Source organism: Protobothrops mucrosquamatus, unplaced genomic scaffold (assembly GCF_001527695.2).
Source record: "Protobothrops mucrosquamatus isolate PMUCROS unplaced genomic scaffold, P.Mucros_1.0 scaffold1015, whole genome shotgun sequence".
Classification (NCBI taxonomy): Eukaryota; Metazoa; Chordata; class Lepidosauria; order Squamata; family Viperidae; genus Protobothrops; species Protobothrops mucrosquamatus.
Window position 1 is genome coordinate 321966 of NW_015387251.1, and position 18405 is coordinate 340370.

Consider the following 18405-nt stretch of genomic DNA (forward strand, 5'->3'; position numbering starts at 1 on the left):
AATAAATCAATGGCATTTATAGAGCCTGGAGACAGGCGAAGCTTTTCTTTCTTTTTTAATCGACTTCCTTACTCCAGCTAAATAAACAACGACCACCCCCTCCCTGAGCCTGGAAAGAAAATCCCCCGACAAGTAATAAGGAGGCGGAATAATAGGAGGTCGAGGAGAGGGGGGTGCCCGTGCCCGATTAATCTCGGAGAGAGGAGGAGGCCAAGATCCTGGGATCCGCAGGATCTGGGCACTGGCGCATTGGGAGCTCGATCTTGAGCATTGGTTCTGGAGCACGGTGGGATCGAGTGGGTTGCAAAAAGCGGAGGGAGGAGACATGCCGACCACGTAATGCCCTTCCTTCTTCTCCCTCGGCTAACGTCTGGTGGGGGGCAGGGCCAGAATAACCGAGGTTCCGAAACTGCTCTCCCTCGCTCCAGCCCGTCGACTTTCCTGAAAAGGAGGCGCGGGTGGGTGGACACCCATGCACATCATGAGTTGAACGGTCGAAGCAGCCGCACAGAGCGCCCTCCCCCGTCTCTTTCCTAGTGGTTCCGGGAAGAGTCGTCTCCTCCGAACTGTTCCCCATAGATCCAACTAGACCGGGACTTTCTCCGACAGTCTTGGATCTATGCAAATCTCTAGGAAGAGCGCCTCCCAGGCTCCACTTCGGTGCGCTCTGCGAAAACCTACCAGCCCCGGCGCTTTCCCGCTGGTGTGCAATTTCCCCCCTTCGTCTGGCATTCTGCAGAGGAGTGGAGAAATGCAACTATTTTTTTTCCTTTTATTGCGACGTTTTGAGCCAAACTCGGGGAACGTTGACTTCAGCATATTTTCTGTGAGAAGCACAAAGGCGCGGGGAGATGAGCGAAAGACACTGCTGAGTGAGTGTGTGATGCAGAAATACCACATAGTGTGCTGTAGTAGCTTATAACTTATGTCCAGAGAGAAAAGTTACTTACCCACCGAAAAGAATATTAGCCCTTCCACTCGAAGTCTCTGAGTTTAGCGCTTAGGGCTACTTAGAAGAAACTTCCATAAACAACAATTATCCTTGCCCCCCCCCCCCCCGTAAATTCTGGTGAGAGCAAGGAAAGGTTACCTATACTTATACATTTGTGTAACCCTAAGGCCCTTCAGAGTCTTGGAAAGCCATAGGGTTTCCCGACGTGTTCCTTACTTCTGGAAATGCTAGATGTGACCAAAAGAGGTATTTGTATGCTTCCGTACAGAAGTTGCGATCACGACCTATCCCCGCCAACAATCCAGTTGCCCCGAATCATTTTGATTTGGATCTAGAAGAAGCTTAAAGTGAGTCCTGTTCTACTCTGCTTTTCTGCTTAAAATCAGAGGGGACCTCTCTCTCTCCCAAGGGACAGACTAAGTTTTGTACTCCACCACACTTTTCATTTTCTGACGCCCCTATGCTTGATGGGGGTTGGAATGAAAACCAAAGAGCTCATAGAAGTATACTAGTGTTCAGGCAATAGTTTTATAACAATATCTGGAGAGTCTATAATATACTTAACTCTCTGCGATCGAATACATTAAAATACAAAACCAAGTCCCATCGTCAGTCAATCGGTATATGTGATTTTAACACACTTCCGGGAAGCGGGTAGAGGCGGGGACGATTGATGAGTCTACTTGCAGGATGTTTAAAAAAAGAGAGAAAAAAGCAACCGAGACATCTTCCCTTCTAAAAACGCCAGTTCTGAATTACAAAGTCGACTTTCGCAGCAACAAAAAGCAGTGCCAGCAATCCAGCTGTTTCTGCTTAAGTTTAAATACTTTCCAACAGTTTAGGGAGTGAAAATAAAGTCGACTTCAAGAGTCTGTTAAGAGAGGTTCTGATTTCCTAACTCTGAAGTACCTCGGGGGGGGCTTTTCGCTAGTCTTCTGGAGAGAGTGCGACGGGGTGGGAGAAAGGAGAGTGGCGGTGGGGTAGGGAAAGTGTGGGGTAGGTCAGGTCCCACCCGGGGTGTGTGGAGGTCGGGAACAAACCACCAGCCGATCCCGTCCTTAAGGGCACGAGCACTCACCCAACAAGTTCTCCCAATTTCTCACACTCACCATAAACTCTGGGTGAACCTTTTCACTGAACCGTTTACCGGATCTCATTTCGATCCGCTTCTCCGCCAAACTCTTGAGAACACTAAAGCACTTGAAGAGTTCGGATATTTGCTCTAAAGAGATATTTTGCTGTATTTCACCCCTCGGTGACTTTATTGCCTTCTTGCCCCTGTTAACTATATTTATCTTTTGACACTTTGAAGAGACTTAAAGGATTAGGAGACGTGGGAAGAGAGAACAAAGGCAGAAACAATTTTCTATTTTGTGTTTTCAAGGGGGGGGGGGGTGTCTGTTTTTGCACTTTTCCGTGAAACCTAAACAACGATCCTCTCAAAGTGAATATTATATTTGCTTTATGGTGATTCCAGAGTGAATAGCAGCCCTTTTTTGTCGCACAAGGAACCGGAGTGCGGGGAGGGGGGGGGAGACACCAATACAATCCTAGCATACTGTCACGCTTGTAAGAAATTAAAACACGAAAACAATCGGACGGGAAGCGAAGGTACGACCAGAAATATAACTTTGCTAGGTAGCATTTCACCAAAAGAAGTGCGGTGTTGGTTCCAGATGAAACACAAGATAAGAAAAGGAATCCAGCCGTTTCTCGACACTGTCTCAATGTCCACCTTTAGCTTCTGTGCCTCAGCGGGGGGGGGGAGGAGGGAGAAAGGGCTCCACTATATAAGACTGCAGACACCCGCCAAACTTGCCAGGGTAGGAATTCTATAACCACCTTAAACCTCTAGAATAGAGGGAGGTATTGGGAGCAAGAGGTGGCAGCAGAATCTTGAATCGGAGCTACGTCGGACATTTGGAGGTTACTCAGCTATGTCTCTCGAGATGCCCTTGTTCACCTTTACCTGTTTGATTCCTTCAATGCAACACGGTACGAATTAGAACACACTGCAGTCTCTCCCTCCCTCTCTCTCTCACACACACACTCACACACACACTCCACAGGCGATTTCCAAACACCGCGAGTTGAAAGGTTGCTGGTTCCACCAGCAATCTACGTGCGTCTCTGCTTCAATAAATAAGGTAAAGCTTTCTCTTCCGCTAGGTTGTCTCTATCTGGTTGCAGTTTTGTCCGCCACGGAATGGGTCGGGGCGCCTGGTGAATGTGGAAATAAAATACTTAGTGCTGCAATTTTATAACGAGGAAACGGCAGCGGGTCCATTTGCCTCGCTATATTAATAGTTTGGTTAAAGTACCTGCCCGTCCCCAATTCGCCCGGCCTCCTCCCTCTCGCTTTCTTTGTGTCCCCACAGCTCTCGGAGGAAATGAACCTCGCGCAACACCTGTTTCTTTCCAGGACGCCTAGCTTTTCTCTCTCCCAGTTTGGGGCCGAAATCGGGACCGGGAAGGGGCTAGCGCTTGGGCGAATCAGAGAGCAGCTGCCGAGTTACTGGGATCTCCTCCCGGCCTGGGATCGGGGGGAAACCATTTGGCCAGAGACAGTCGCGGTGGGAGTCGCTTCCTGCTGAGGCTGCCTTCTCCCCGGCCACCTGCCCCTTGAAAGTCACGCCAGTACGTTGAACCCGCGTGCCTAGGAGCGCGGGGGCCGAAGGGAGAAATCTCCCTGTCCTGCGGCGAAAAGCGCGGCGGGGGGGGGGAACCTGCTCTTTCAGCCAGGAGCCGCATCTCCGCGGAGATCGGTGCTGCGCGCCTGCGCGACAGTCGGGCTCGGAGAGAATGCGCGTTGGTGGGTTGCCGCGTTCATGGCCCGAGGTCACTCCATTAAGGCCCGGCTAGGAGCAATCGCTAGGTACCGGTAGTGGGGCACGGTCAGTTTTGACCTCGACTCCTGATACAAAATAACGGAGAGCAGCCTTCTCCCCAGAGAAAAAGGTGGTCAAACTTTGCAATCTGGTACCGTTTTAACACCTTTACTGAAAAAAAGGTTCTGTGAGATTTACATGCACCTCCTTATGGGATTAAGAGGGAAGAGTCTTTTTAAAAAAGGAAGGGAAATATGTAATTGGAATGGAGAAATAGAGGACACAACAAGCAGGCCACGATATATTGTTTCCTGCAGAGCAAGAATAATACAGATAATCCTCAACTTATGACCACAATTGAGCCCAAAATTTATGTTGCTCAGTGAGAATTTTGTTAAGTGAGTTTTGCCCCATTTTATGATTGTTCTTGCCACATTCGTTAAGTGAATCAGTGCAGTTCTTAAATTAGTAACAGGGTTGTTAAGTGAATCTGTTTTCTCCATTGACTTGGCTTAGCAGAAGGTTGCAAAAGGGGATCAAAGGACCCTGGGACATTGCAAATGACATAAATGTGAGTCAATTGTCAAGCATCCAGATGTAAATCATGTGACCATGGGGATGCTGCAACGGTCATAAGTGTGAAAAATGATCATAAGTCACTTTTTTCAGTACCATTGTAACTTTGAACAGTCATTAAATGAACTGTTGTAAGTCGAGGACTACCTGTAGTAATGGGGGGGGGGGGAATGTGGTCCAGTGCAAACTTTGGGCAACCACTGATGCAGCAACATCTGCTCCCTTGGCAGGTACCCTCCTTACCAGATCTTCCTTTGGTCTTTTCCTGTGACCAACAAGCAATCAAGTAATAGGGAAAAGCACAAACAACCTCCATGGCTGACACATGTTGGTAGAAGAGCTTACAAAGGGCGAAGTTTTACTCTGCCCCTTTATGAGTGAGCCTAAGAGCGTCCACGTTGAAATGACCGGAGATAGACTGTGATGAGTTTACAGGTGCAGCAGCGTGTTTTCTGCCTGTGCATTAAAGCACACACCTGCCTGCTTCTCCAAGATGAATTAAGGGACTTACTTATGCTGGATGATTCACGTCAAAGAAATGGACTTTCCTACCAAGCTAGGAAATTAGCCCAAGTGAAAATTAGTGGCAGAGAGAGTAGCACCACCATTGGGACGGCTCCTTTCATACTGTACTCTGGTATATTTTACATGCTCGAGCAAGTGGCGGCCAACGCGGGTACGGGCTGCGGCTGGCGTTTAACTCTCCAGCCTTTGAAAAGGCACCGGCCAAAGTCAAAACCTGCTTTAGGGTCCGAAACGGCGGGGCCGCGCACAGGAGGCGGTCGTCAGGTGAACCTAGGTGGAAGGCAAGCGCCCAGCCCGCCAAAGTCAGGCTGACTCTGATTTGTTGCCCCGGCAGCCCATCTTTCCTCCGGCATCTGGGCTGACGCTCGTCTCTTTTTCCTTTCAGCAAACGACTTGAGCCAGGTTCTGAAGTGACCGACGCGAGCAATGGCAGCGAGGACGGACTAAATTACCCCAAATTTAACCTATCCTGATTGTGAACCTTCTTGCTGCCGGCTGACGTCAAGCGAAGGGGGGGGGGGGGGAAGCCTTGTATAAACGCTCGGGTTAAAAAAAAAAAAAAATCCTTTACACGAGCGTTGAATTATGAATTACAGAGCGGTGAGTTATGAGAGCAAAGAGCGCGTCTAAGCCAATAAATACGGTTCGCGTCTCTCAATCTGTCAGCCGCTCAGTCTGCAAGCGCGCGCGCGCGCGTGTATGCCTGCCTGTGTGAACGCGCGCCCGCGGGCACTGCAAATGACAAAAGCACGCGGCACCTGGACAAAGCAGCTGCGGTTTCTTGTCTGGCTCAAAGGTGCCTGGCCCTGATATCATTCTCCTGTGTCCCATTTCTCGATCTGGTGGAAGCTCTGGTGCAGGGGTAGGCAACCTTGGCTCTTTTATGACTCGTGGACTTCAGCTCCCAGAATTCCTGAGCCAGCTATGCTGGCTCAGGAATTCTGGGAGTTGAAGTCCACGAGTCATAAAAGAGCCAAGGTTGCCTACCCCTGCTCTGGTGGAAGCTACCCGTAGGAAGCCAAACGAAGGGGCTCCACAAAGCCAGCTTCGCAAAAGCTTGACTGACATCACCCTCGATCCTTCAGCATATTTTTCCCCCCTCTCGGTCCGACCACCTCCTTTGCTTGGCTCCTACTCCGTTGTAGATGGCAGAGATAACCCAGCGTGTTAACAAACTATCCTTGATCCTTCATTGGGAAGAGGGACAGATGAGGTGATCTTATCCAGCACCACGGGGACTGTTAATTCTTGGGATCCTGTACTGACCTGAGAAAAGGAAGAGAGACAAAGATTCCCCTCCCCCCCTTTATTGCAATCAAATAATTAATCTGTAGATTCCTTACTAACCTGTATCCCCAGAGTTAATTTCACCTGAGTCCCCGCTCAATAACAATTACTTTAATATATTTCTTATGGAATGAACTTGGGCCAGGCTTCCTAAATTGTGCTGATTAGTACAAGAAAGACTGACAGGCTTTGTTCACACGTTTAACCAGATTACTAAATTAACTTATTTTCTGGAACCGCCTCATACCCTGAACTGTAAAATAACCAGATGAACAGTCGAACATGATGTTTTAGTGTTTGTTCGTTTTGTTCCCCCTTTTTGGCCAATAGTGTTTAATTTAAGTCGTGTAACACACTTACGTAACGATCTTTTGGACAGGATTTGAAACAGATATCTGTGTGAGTGTAACAACTACTTGTAATATGTTCTTCAGGGTACAGTCTCTTGTTTTGACGACGGAAACCAATCCTCCCTTTTCAGCCACTGGGAATAGTTCTAAGGCCTATGGGAAGGGTTCATACAGAGCACTAAGCCATAATGTGGTTTATTAGTTCTAACTAAATCTGTTAGCTTTTCTTGTATATAATAGACTATAGTTTATGGACTATGGTTTATGGCAGACACCATAACCAATTATCAAAAGAACATCATCTGTGTATTTATAAGAAGGGAAAACCATTAGAAATTAAGAACTGTCTAGTCCAACCTTCTGTATTCCAGAGTGACCAATCAAATACATTCTGGAATCTCTGAAAGATGGAGGATAATCTCTTTCTTGCAGCCCCAAAACACATACACACCCCATAGGAGCTGACAATTAAGGGCTGCTACTTTTGATTTAGAGGCAGCAAACAGTTGTCCAATCTTGCCCAATGCTCTCAAGTTTTTTAGTCCTCTAAAACTATCTGAACTAGTGACTGCCAACACCTTTGATGACAAGAGTTTCCTGGTGTAAGCATGGAAGAAGACAAGGTAAATTCTCTCCTGCTAACAATAAGATTGCATGGTGGGGTAGTCCCCACCAAACCAGCTTGACCTGAAGGCTTTCATCAGGCCCAAATCTCATTACTTTTAGTTTTAATGAATGAGAGGGAGCATCAATCTGAAGGGATAAGAAACATTAATGGGTACCAAGGACATCTTCTATAAATAGGATACCCAAGAGACAATAAGGGAGATATAAGGTTCTCCAGTTGGCTTTCCTCTGGTGAAAGGAAGCACCAGCAAGTTTCTCATCCTGCTTGCTTCCATCAAATGTCCTGGGCATCAAAGAAAATGTGATCTAATTATCTCTGCCCGCTTCTTACCAGGGCTAGACATCAAAATATGTTCCCTTTAACCTGCTGCCCTATAGATGTGTTGGACTACAATTAGCATAATCTCTAGCTCAGTCATACATTGTAGTCTAAAAGGGCAGTCTCAGGGGAGCTAGTCTTATGGTAACTACATGGAGACATCCAGGCAAGTTTCTTGGCAAAAGTCTCATATAGTTGGCCATTGCCTCTGAATGTGTCTTCATATTCATCTTCACAACCTGACTACAAATCTGGATGTCCTGGTAGCCTCTTGCTCAAGTACTAATCAAGTTGAAGCATTTAGCTTTTTTTAAATTCAGACAAGATTTAGGTTAGAGCAGGAGAAATCTGGAACTCCCCACTCAAGAAAAAAAATCAACCAAAGTGGTGAAGCTTTTGTTGAAGACTTAAGACAAAGAAGGATGGAGGAGCCAGAAGTTTCTTCCTGATCTCTCTGAAGTATATTCAATTTATTCTTAAGCCAGCTTTACAAAAGGGTATCGATTAGTACCATAGAGGAAACAAACCAAACGTTAAAAGGAAGAAAACATGTCAACGGTTATACATAGAGCCGTTACTATATAAAAATCTATTTTATAGAGTAGGTTTTCCATCCAATTTATAAGGTAAATTTGTGGAGTTTTGACGATTATGTTTGTTCAACAACTAAAGGTTTAAAGGATCAACCAAGGGAATAAATAGATAGGTAACTGTCTGAAGTGGGCAACTTACTATTGTGTTTTTCCTGAACCTTTTCACACAACCTCAGGCCTTCCTCTAGTAAATCAGCCCCAAGGCCTTAGGTGGAAGCACTATCCTGCCAAGACAACCTTAAAGCTGCTGGCTTGTCCTGAATGGCAAATTGAGGGTAATCCATTCCAAATGAAGATATTTTAGATTCAGGGCTTAGGTCCATAATCTCATGGCCCAGCCTCTTCAAAGAAGGGACCATGACCATCAATTCCTTTGTTAGGGTGATTGTAGTGCTCATAATCCTGTTCCCCTCCTGATCATTAGCTCTTCAGTTTGAAAAGACATTGGATTTAAACAGATCTGTTGCTGTGTGTAAGGTCTGCAAATGGCAAGGAAGCTGGTTGGCAGAAGCTGCATTCATACAATTTGTTTAATCCTGTATTTCTCACAATGTGCTAAACTTGATTACTCTCAATCTCGATATTTATGAAGGATTTAGTGGGCTATACAAAGGGAACCTAGCTTGTTTAGTTAGTTGATTCAGGGATCAACCTACGCACACTGTGTGAATGACAAACCAGCTGACCATATTATCACTCTTGTGTTGCCCCTGTATAGTCCGTGAGTTAAATGGCTAACTATGGAAATTTTGTCCTTTGAACACTGTGGACCAAATATTTCGACTGTCTTCAGATGACTCTAAGGTCACCCCCTTTCCCATTCATCCAGGCTGAGTACTCTTTTCCCACAGAGGCATTCCAGAGTCATTGGAGTGCATGCCCCAGAGTTCCCATTCAGTAGGGCAATTAGAGCCGAAGAGACAGAGAGAGAGGAGGTCTCAACTGGTCGTCATAGTTTTAGTAAGTCCGCCAGCGACAGCGGTGTCCATTCGCTTTTTAGCAAGTGGCAGACTTGATGGCTGCGAAACTCTGCCTAAGTTGCCCATAGACCGCTGCTGTTTGGGAGCCGGGGGAGGGGGGCGATCCAGCGGGTGGTGTCTGTCCAATCCCATATCAGCGCGCTTGGTTGCTCCAGAAAGGAAAAAGAAAGCAGGAAAAAAAAAGGAAAACCAGAGGAGCCGGGATCAGGAAAGGAGAGCCTCCGGAACAGGTGAGAGAAGACACGCAAGGCTGAGCCCTGGGATAGCTGTGGCCAAACAGGTCTTCTGTCTGCCGGGGACAATGAAACTGTTCCCCGACGGCGCTGACCTTTCTGGAAGGACTTGGAAGACACACATCAGCGGGAGAGCGAAGGTCGTACATCTTAAGGTCCTCGTTGTCCCGAAGATGGGGAATTAGCCTGCAGGAAGGACTGAGAGATTCTGATCACTTCACCCATCTTCCCAAACGTAGTGCCTTCCAAAAGGGATAGATATCTCGGCCCGCCCATCCCCGAACTGCTGTAGAGCACCGGTTTAAGAAAGTTCCTAGAACTCTTTCTGTTGTTTGGGGCTCAAGATTGGTTTCGGCTGGGATTCTTCCGATGCAGCAGGACTTAGCTTCGCTCTGTTGCAGAGGATGCCTACACTGCAATCCCCCGACGGGAAGTCCTCCTTCTTTCTCTGCCCCTTCTACGTCCGGATCCCACTTTCCCTCGAATGGCTCAACTATGGATCTGGCCATAGTCTGGACTATGGAGCATTGCACTCATGAGATTGCCATTCGCCTGCTTTACCCGCAAAATAGAACCTTTCCATATTTTACCCTGTTCATCTACCAGGAATCAAGGTTACAAGATGCTCCACCATTCAACATACCGTCCCTAGCCTTCCGTTTGTTAAGAGAACCAAATGGAAAAGAGACTCAGGGATGGGATTCTCCTCACTCTCTGTTAACTAGTTAAAGGGGTGAATTTGTTGTTGTTCAGTCGCTAAGTCGTGTCCCCCACCACTTGGCGACCCCATGGGCCATAGTACCTCAGCCTCCCCTGTCCTCTGTCTCCAGGAGTTTGCCCAGATTCATGCCCACTGCATCCATGACACTATCTCATCCTCTGCCCTCCCCTTCTCCTTTTACCTTCTATCTTTCCCAACATCAGGATGTTCTCCTCTCTGCTCATTTGAGGTGTGAATAACCGCCATTAGAACTGAACTGATCCCTGAAAGCAGTTGGGACAGTGATGTTGCAGATGCCACCCAGCTAAACACGTGTTACTTTATCAATTTAGACCACATCTAGTTTCTAAATAGGCTCCCTCTGGACTGATGATTTAAAGATCTCAGTGCCGAATAAAGGATTCCTGCCATACCAGAAGTGAAAAGATGTATTGTCTGTTCAGGTCAGGTAATGGTAAGCCCCATTCAGTTCTGTATAACTTCCTTTCAAATAAATGATCACAGATCTGCAACCTAAACATACGTGAGGAGATTTAGCTTTACTTAAGGCTTATATTTTAACTCCACTAGTTTTAGATGTGATAAACATTTCAGTAAAAGCTAACACTGCGAAGGCTCTTTTAAAAAGAAAGAGATGTCAGCTACTGGCGTGCGTGCGTTTTATCATTCCTGTAAGAAGCACGAGCCCTTGCCCCCACATCCACCTACTCCGTCCCATTTGCGTTAGTATCCCAACAACCTTGCGACATCAGACAGCGGCTGAGAAATGAACTGATTCGCTTATGGGACAAGTTTGGGTCCAATTGCACTTTTGACACGCGGAGTCTCACCACTCTCAGAAAGGGCGCAGGCTTTCCATGCCGTGCAGGTTTGCCTTCAGCTCAGACATACTGACAATTGCACGAAGACATAAGACGTCATAAATCACTAGCGGCGAAGTTTTCCAAAACTCGCTCGTCAGCCAGGCGCGGCTGTATTTCAGAAGCGCAGAACAGCAGGCATTCGAATCGCGGTCCCTCACCCAGTCTTTTTCTTTTCCCCAGCTTTTTATATATATATATGTGGGGGGGGGGAATATTTTATATATTTTGCGGAAAGGGAAAGGGTGATTTCCCACATGCACGGAAGCCAAGTCTTTAACCACTTGTATTTTCCAGGAAGGAAAAGATTGACGTTCAAGTAAAGATGGAGCTACAGTAAGCATTTCTTTCCTTCCACCTTGCATTCTTCCAAAGCAGGGAAGTGTAGGTGAACGTTTAGCCACAGTTAACCTCCGGCTCTAGGTTTTTACAACCAACATATACTAAAAGATTTCCCGCGGCTCTTTAGAGGAAAATAATAATAATTTAAAAAAAACGAAGAAAAAAAAACCCACAAGGAAACGGAGTCACCACTGATTCTGCGCCTGGCAGGCGCTGGACCAATAGACTCAGAGCTGGTTGTTTATTGGCTGGCGGAGGACTGCCTACTGGCTGTTGCTACTGCTCTTCTTTCCTTCCTCCGCCCCCGCGGAATGTGGCTAAATCCTCTTTCGTGTTATGTCGGGTCGCTGGTTGTAATCCCTATAATAGAACACGGCAGTGGTACGCCTTTTCCCTTAAATCACTGAACTATTTGCAGCGAGCCTGGAGCCATGAGGCCTCTTCGGGCATGTATGGTGATAAAAAAAGGCCCTTGCTAATGCGATAACAAGTCTGGTTAAGTCGTGGCTTTTTATATATCTTGAAATGCACAGCACTGTATTTGCAGATATTAATATGAATTAGAATCTCTATTTCGGCCGTTATTCCAGTGTATGTAAGGGGGGGGGGAATCTATGAAGATTTATTCTGTGGAAAAAAACCTTACTAAGGAAGGAGGTCACTGGTATGATATGGAACCCAGTTTCTGAGGAGCAAAAAGCTCTGGGTCTGGTGCCTCCAAGTAGATCTGGGAAAGCCTTCTCTCTAAAACTGGGGCAGCCACTCTGAGGTGCTAGTGGAAATCTCTCCCAGCCTGCCAAAGACACCAGGGAGGGAACCTAGGATCTTCTCTATGCAAATTATTTATCCTTTACACCCTATTCCTGAAGTCGGACCATTTCCTTTTAGACAGACATAAATAAGCCAACAATGCAACTCAAGATGAGAAGTTGATGCCATCTAACTTGGCTTGATAAAGAAGCACAAAACCTTTCCTGTAACCCACATTTATTGCAATGAGAAACTCGGGAAAAGCCCTGACTTTAGCAGAACCAGAGAAAACAGCATTTGAAGGAACATAGCTTTCTTACTCCCCCCCTCCAACCCACATACTGAAAATTTCATAGAAATGGAGCACACAAACACACACACCAGGACAAAAGGATGTTGATGTCTTCCAATATTGCTGGGTAAGCTCTGATGATTTCTAGCACCATCACACCTTTAATCAGATCTCTTTACAGCATTAAATAACCACCAGCCTCATCCAGCTTAGTAAATGGTGGTAGATGTAGCTCAGCAAGTCTAGGAAATGGTTTGGGAGAGCAAGGGAATGTCAGGATCCATTTCAGGTCTGGAGAGATTACCTTATCCTAAATACACCAGTGCCCTGCCTTCAGATTTGCACAAATGGCTTCTGCATTTCTCAAAGTTAAATCCAGTCAACTGCAGTTTTTGAAGGGGAAATCCAAGTTCTTGAGGCTTCCTCTTGCATCATGCCTGATGCCAAGGGTGAAAGGAGAGCAAGTGAATTCAATGGGTTTTTAAAAGAAAGCCATCCAATGGCTTTCAAGAAGAAAGAGAGTGGGAGAGGGAGAGGGAGAGAGAGTGTTTAAGTCATAGATTTCTTTTCTTCTTTTCTCCTCACCTTGGGATACCAATATTCTAATTAGAAATTCTTCCATTTTGTTACAAATATGGCTATATGGTAAAATAAGTATGTGCATATTATGAACTCTATAACAATGCCCAAAAGTTCTGGACAGGATGAGAGTTAGTTGTGAGAATCACATGTGCACACACACACTCATCTCTCTATATCTACACTCCAAGTATAACTTCCCTATACATATACTGCATAGAATATATAAACACCCCCCCACACACACACACATGTCGATACATCCATCTTAATCCACATCAGGGTATTTCACTGCTTTCAATGGACTATAATTCAAACTAGTTTGTGTACAGAGTGGATTCCAGCCTTGTTTGAGCTCTCTGAGTTGATTTTTTTATTTGCTTCAAAGTTCCTGTGTGTGTATCTGAGTTAGAGGAAGGCACTTAGATGCCTTCTAGTTGTCTTCAATGTACTGTGCTTATAATCCTTGGCCATTTATCAGACTGAGTGAGATTTACTGGCGTTGTAGTTCAGTTTTCAGCTGGCTCAGGATTATCCTTCCCATTTTTTCAGTTATCTGCTCTATCTCTTATCTAATCAGCATAGTTCATTCCTTCAAGTCATATTCAAGCTTGAGTGAGAATTCCCCCTTCATTTGCCTGAAAGGTACTACTTCCTCAGTACCATAACATCTGCTGCCTGGTTTTCTGATATAGAGGAAACCACAATAGCTGTGACTAGAGTCTCAAATTTATTTTCCTCTTGAAAGAGAAAGTTGGAGGTGCATTAAGCAAGGCAGTGAAGATGGTCTTTTAACACAAACCCAGCACATATGCTTCATGTGAACAAAGTATTCTTCCACATCAAAGGAACATCCTGCACATAAGGATGGGAAATATAAAAGAACACTTAAACTGACTTTCTACAATGCATGTTGGAGTGCGGGCCTAGAATTTTTAAGAAAGTTGGTATGTAACTGACAACTAAAGAGATGGCAATTATTTCAAATTAATCAAGAAGAAATATAGATATTAGAAATGTCTGTGGTATTTAATCCTTACAAAAGTGCAGAAGCATAAGTAGGCCTGGATGTCTCTCCACTGCTTGACTGTGACTTCTGCTGGACCACAAATACCTGACAAGCTATAACTCAGAAACTTTATCCTATCACTGCCCTGAAAATCTAGAATCTTTAGAACATTTTAATTGGCATGGAAAGTCCATTATATATCTCCACATACCCCCAAGTGTGAAAGCTTCTTTTGAATTATCAATGACTAAGCAAAAGCTTGTGTTTCCTATCAACCCAGGAAACGGTTTGGTAAAATGTGGTTCACACAACCTTATTGTGTGGAAACAACTTATATATGATCAGGAGCCAGATATTCTGAAAAAGCATCACTAACACCTGATTCTGAAACAAGAAGATTCAGGGTAAGCAAGTCACTAATTTCTAGATTTGGCTAGCTTGCTCCATTAGTTCCTGGTTAGGGTGGCTAACAGCATCAAGTTCCATAAATCCCTTTATCTTTCTCTTCAAGCATTCCTCAAAAATTAGCAGTTCCTCCTAGCTCTGCAGCATTCCAAGCCCTCATTCACTCTTTTCCTGTTGGAAGGGCTAAAGCCCCATCCTGTTGTGCTTTAGGGCAGGGGTGTCAAATTGGCGGCCCGCGGGCCGGATGCGTCACACGCAGGCCACGCCCACCCCGGCTCCGCAAAGGCAAAAAACGTCGCGATACGTCACGTGACGCGTCGAGTGCGACACCCGTGCTTTAATGGGAAAGTATCTATGATGTCACAGAAGCAAGGAAGGGAAGTGATACCGGGGCTTGTTGATGTCCCCACCAGCATCAGGTCCTGCGAGGAGGGTGGGGAGTGTTCCTTGTCATCTCCAAATTGTAAGAGTTCTGGCCTGAGCACCTACGCTTTGCTCCCTCTTTCCTCTAAGCTCTACAAGCAATTCCTGAACAAAGCAGGAGTGGGCTTGGCAAGGGACTGTAGAGCTGAACCACTGGAAGTCTTAAACTGAGATCTCGTCTAGAATAGAGCTCACCTTGCATTCAAAGCTTCTCCAAAGAGGAAAAAATAGGGCAATCGGAGGGGTCGAATAATGGAGGGGAGGTGGGGGCGGGGGGGGGAAAGAAAGCGAGAGATGGTGCAGGTATCCGCGGCTGAGAAGATCTCTGGGTTGGCGTCCCTATCTGAGGTTAGCAATGGGAAGGAACAGTGTAGTCTTTCTCTCTTTTCTGGCGGAACCCTTTAGAACAGAGGGGTCTTACTGACCTCCGCTCCATTTGGTTTATACCCGAAGCTTTTGCTCAAGGAACCGGCTTCCTGTCTTGCCGGCTTCAAGTCAGAGGACCACAACCGGCTGGGAGTTGAAGAGGTGCGGGAAAGAGACAAGCGGACACGTCTGCAATCCGGCGAGTCGGGCACTATATAAATAAACTCAACATCCGCCCAACCTCCACAGCTGAACAATGCTTTCAAGAACAAAGGGGCAGAATTTCCTGGACCAACCACTAACTTGCACAACGAATCAAGCGCTGGGAAAGCTACCAACGAAGAACTTTTTCCCGGCCTTTTCAGTCGCTTAATGAAGCTGCAGGGCGAGCAGCGATCCAGAGGACCGAGTGGCAGAGGCACCCTTTAACCTCAGTTTTATATATTTACAGGCTCCTGTACCATCGAGCCAGCACAAACATTGAAGGCAAACTTCTCATTGATATTATGTGTGATCAAGCCGGTGTGTGGACTCTTCGCGACCACATAGACAGATTTTCTCCACGATGTTCTATTCCAACCTGGTATTTCAGGTTTTTCATCGCCACTAACAGTCCATCCACCTTGCTCCGATTGTCCTCTTCTTCTCTTTCCTTCCACCTTTCCCAACATCAGAGCCTTCTCCAGAGAGCTCTGGCGTCCCATAATGTGTCTCCCTGATACACTAGTCTTGTATTCTATTCTCATGTTCATTAACATGTCCCTCACCCATTCTGCTCTGCAGATCAAAACCAGATAACAATTTACAGCATGTAAAGTGTCTCTCCCTTCTAAAATTATAGAGTCCTAGAACTTTTGAATTGAAAGAGATCAAAGAAGACATCGAACCTAACCTTGATCAGTGTTGAATCTCATACTCTATCTCTGCAATCCCTTTGTTTAAAGTCTGTGCACTAGGAACAGTAATAAGATCTCTGCTTCTATTTCTTGGTACACACAAGGTTACCTGCTGTTTTTCCTTCTTTACTCCATACGTTTATGCGATTCCAATCCACTTGACTTAACAGGACTTTGTTATTGCTCCAGGACCTTTTTTCTTACTTTTCAAGCAACTGTTGTAACTAAAAAATGATACTTTGAGATGAATTAGTGAAAAGAAAAGAAGACAGATGGGTTGGCAAAAGGGAAAAGGGTCAAAGAGAAATGCTTCTGACAATCTTCTGACCCTGCTGTCAGAAAAGGCTAATGGAGAATGGTATTTATTTATATCTGCTCCTCTAGGCCAAGCTGGTCTTCTTGATGAACTAGAACTGGTGCAGTTCTATAATGGAGGCATTCTTAGGCCATCTCCACAGCTACTTAAGAAGACAAGCATTATATCACCACAGGGAAAGCTGCCATAATTTGGGAAGCACCTTGCTTTTACTTTCTAGCCAGTGCATTTAGGATTGCAGCTTTAAAAAAAAGATATTGAATTTTATAGGACAATCCCTAATTTAGTGGCAGAGCACATATTTTGCAAATGAAGTATCTACTCTTCAGGTCTTGGCATCTCCTGTTTAAAACCTTGGGTTCCTGTTACCAGTCCAGATTCTATGGAACTAAATGGACCAACAATCAGATTCATCACAAGTCAGATTATAATGTCCTATTTATTTCCCCTGGAAGCAACTCAAGATTCTCTTGTGTCATGCAAAACTCTGCCTACTGAGCTCGTGGCCACCTCCAAATGTTACCCAACTAAGATCTTCCATTTTCAATCTTGGAGGCTATTTGGAGTTTCGACAGTACAGGAACCTGAAGTAGCTGGAGGCCAACAACACCTGGAGAATTAGAGTTCCCCTCCATGATTTAAGATTACACATTTGATAAGCATTGTATAGTGCTACAATTCTCAACTTTTTTACTAGTTTTATTTAGGCATGCCTCATAAATCAATGTATTATCCTCTCAGTAATTCTTACCCCATGGCTGTGCCTATATTGTGGGAAGGAGGAAGAGAAGAGGCTTCAAGGTTAGTGGCTTGCCTAAAGCATTGCCTCTAGTTTGACTTATTTCTCTGGTAGAACAAATAAGAACTTAGTCTTTGCAAGATGCTCATCCTGGTGACTTGGATGATATAGTTATCTTACACCTACATTATGGTCCTGTTTCTCTTGAAATCTTGCATCGTAAGACATTACATGAGTTTCATTCTAGGAAAGACACTACATCTTGTTCCTACACAAAGAGCATACACACATAACTTCCCAGTGCACAGATGCATGGATGATGTACACACATACACTTTCTTTCTGGAAAGACCAAAAAGGACTTTGACCTTTCAACTGATGACACCCACACATAGCCATAAGATGTCATAGCCATGCTACTTTTTGCAATCTGTTTGAAATGGAAGTTCTTTCTTGCCAGTGAGAGGACAGAAGCATGGGTTTCTTCAAAAAAAAAAAAAAGAAAGAAAGAAAAAGAACAGACTTATTGCTTGGGGATACACTACTAAAGTGACCCTCAAGCTTTTGGTATGCCCCAGAAAGTTTAAGCTGCAGGTATCCTGTGAATATGTGAAACTGAATCCCATTGGAACAGACCTTCCAAACTTTGTGGCTGTCCACACTGTTGAACCAACTTCCACTTTCTCCCAAGCTGCCAAGGCTAATACTATGCCCAAATATCAAGATCCATTTATGCAACTGGTGAAATTTAAAAGATTTAGACAGGAGATGTTCTTCTCACTGCAAAAGCCCTGCTTCACTTTTAGAATCAACCTTTGGGCAATAATTTTAAGGAGCAATCTTCAATATAGTGCTTCCCCGTTTAGCCAGATTGCAATTCCCATAATTCCTAGAGAGCCTGTCGTAGAGTCAGGCTGGCTGGTGAATATGAATGCGTAGTTCCCTAAACGCGGAGGCCACCAGATTAGGGAACTCTCACGAAGTTCTTTTCTAAGACTTTTTCTTTCTTTAACATTCGAATGTGGTGGAATCCAGCACAGGTGCTTTCCGAAATAAACCTCATCTTGTCTGTTTTTAGAAAAATTGCAGAACACTACAGTGTTCTAGTCTAAAAGTACCAAGAAGGTAGCAGATGGTGGACAGCTTCCCGTTTCATCCTAGGCGGACGTCCTCCGAGGCAAGTCTGAGTTCAGTGGGGCATGTGGTCGGACGCGCTCCGTGAAAAAGAGAGAGAGAGAGAGAGAGAGAGAGAGAGAGAGAGAGAGAGAGAGAGAGAGAGAGAGAGAGCTCTTCCGTAGGCCTGAAATTGCTTTTGTGACGTCGACCAAAAGAGGGCGTTTCCTGGACCTTTTTCGAACTTCCGCAGCTGTTTTTGGACTTTGATCTCTGGCAAACTTTTTGCTCGGGTGTTTGAGAAATCACCCCAGCCACGTCTGG

General features: G+C 45.3%; 1 protein-coding gene across 1 annotated transcript in view; it reads right to left on the reverse strand.

The window, feature by feature from the left end:
- LOC107290960 (chromobox protein homolog 8) overlaps positions 1–3703 on the reverse strand; it is a 6299-nt gene extending 2596 nt beyond the window's left edge. The window contains exons 1-2 of the mRNA XM_015819904.1: positions 3679–3703; positions 2062–2174 (exon numbers count right to left, since the gene is read on the reverse strand). Of these exons, the coding sequence (XP_015675390.1) occupies positions 2062–2174; positions 3679–3703 (138 nt within the window). The remainder of the gene's footprint in view (positions 1–2061; positions 2175–3678) is intronic.
- Positions 3704–18405: the final 14702 nt, after the last annotated feature.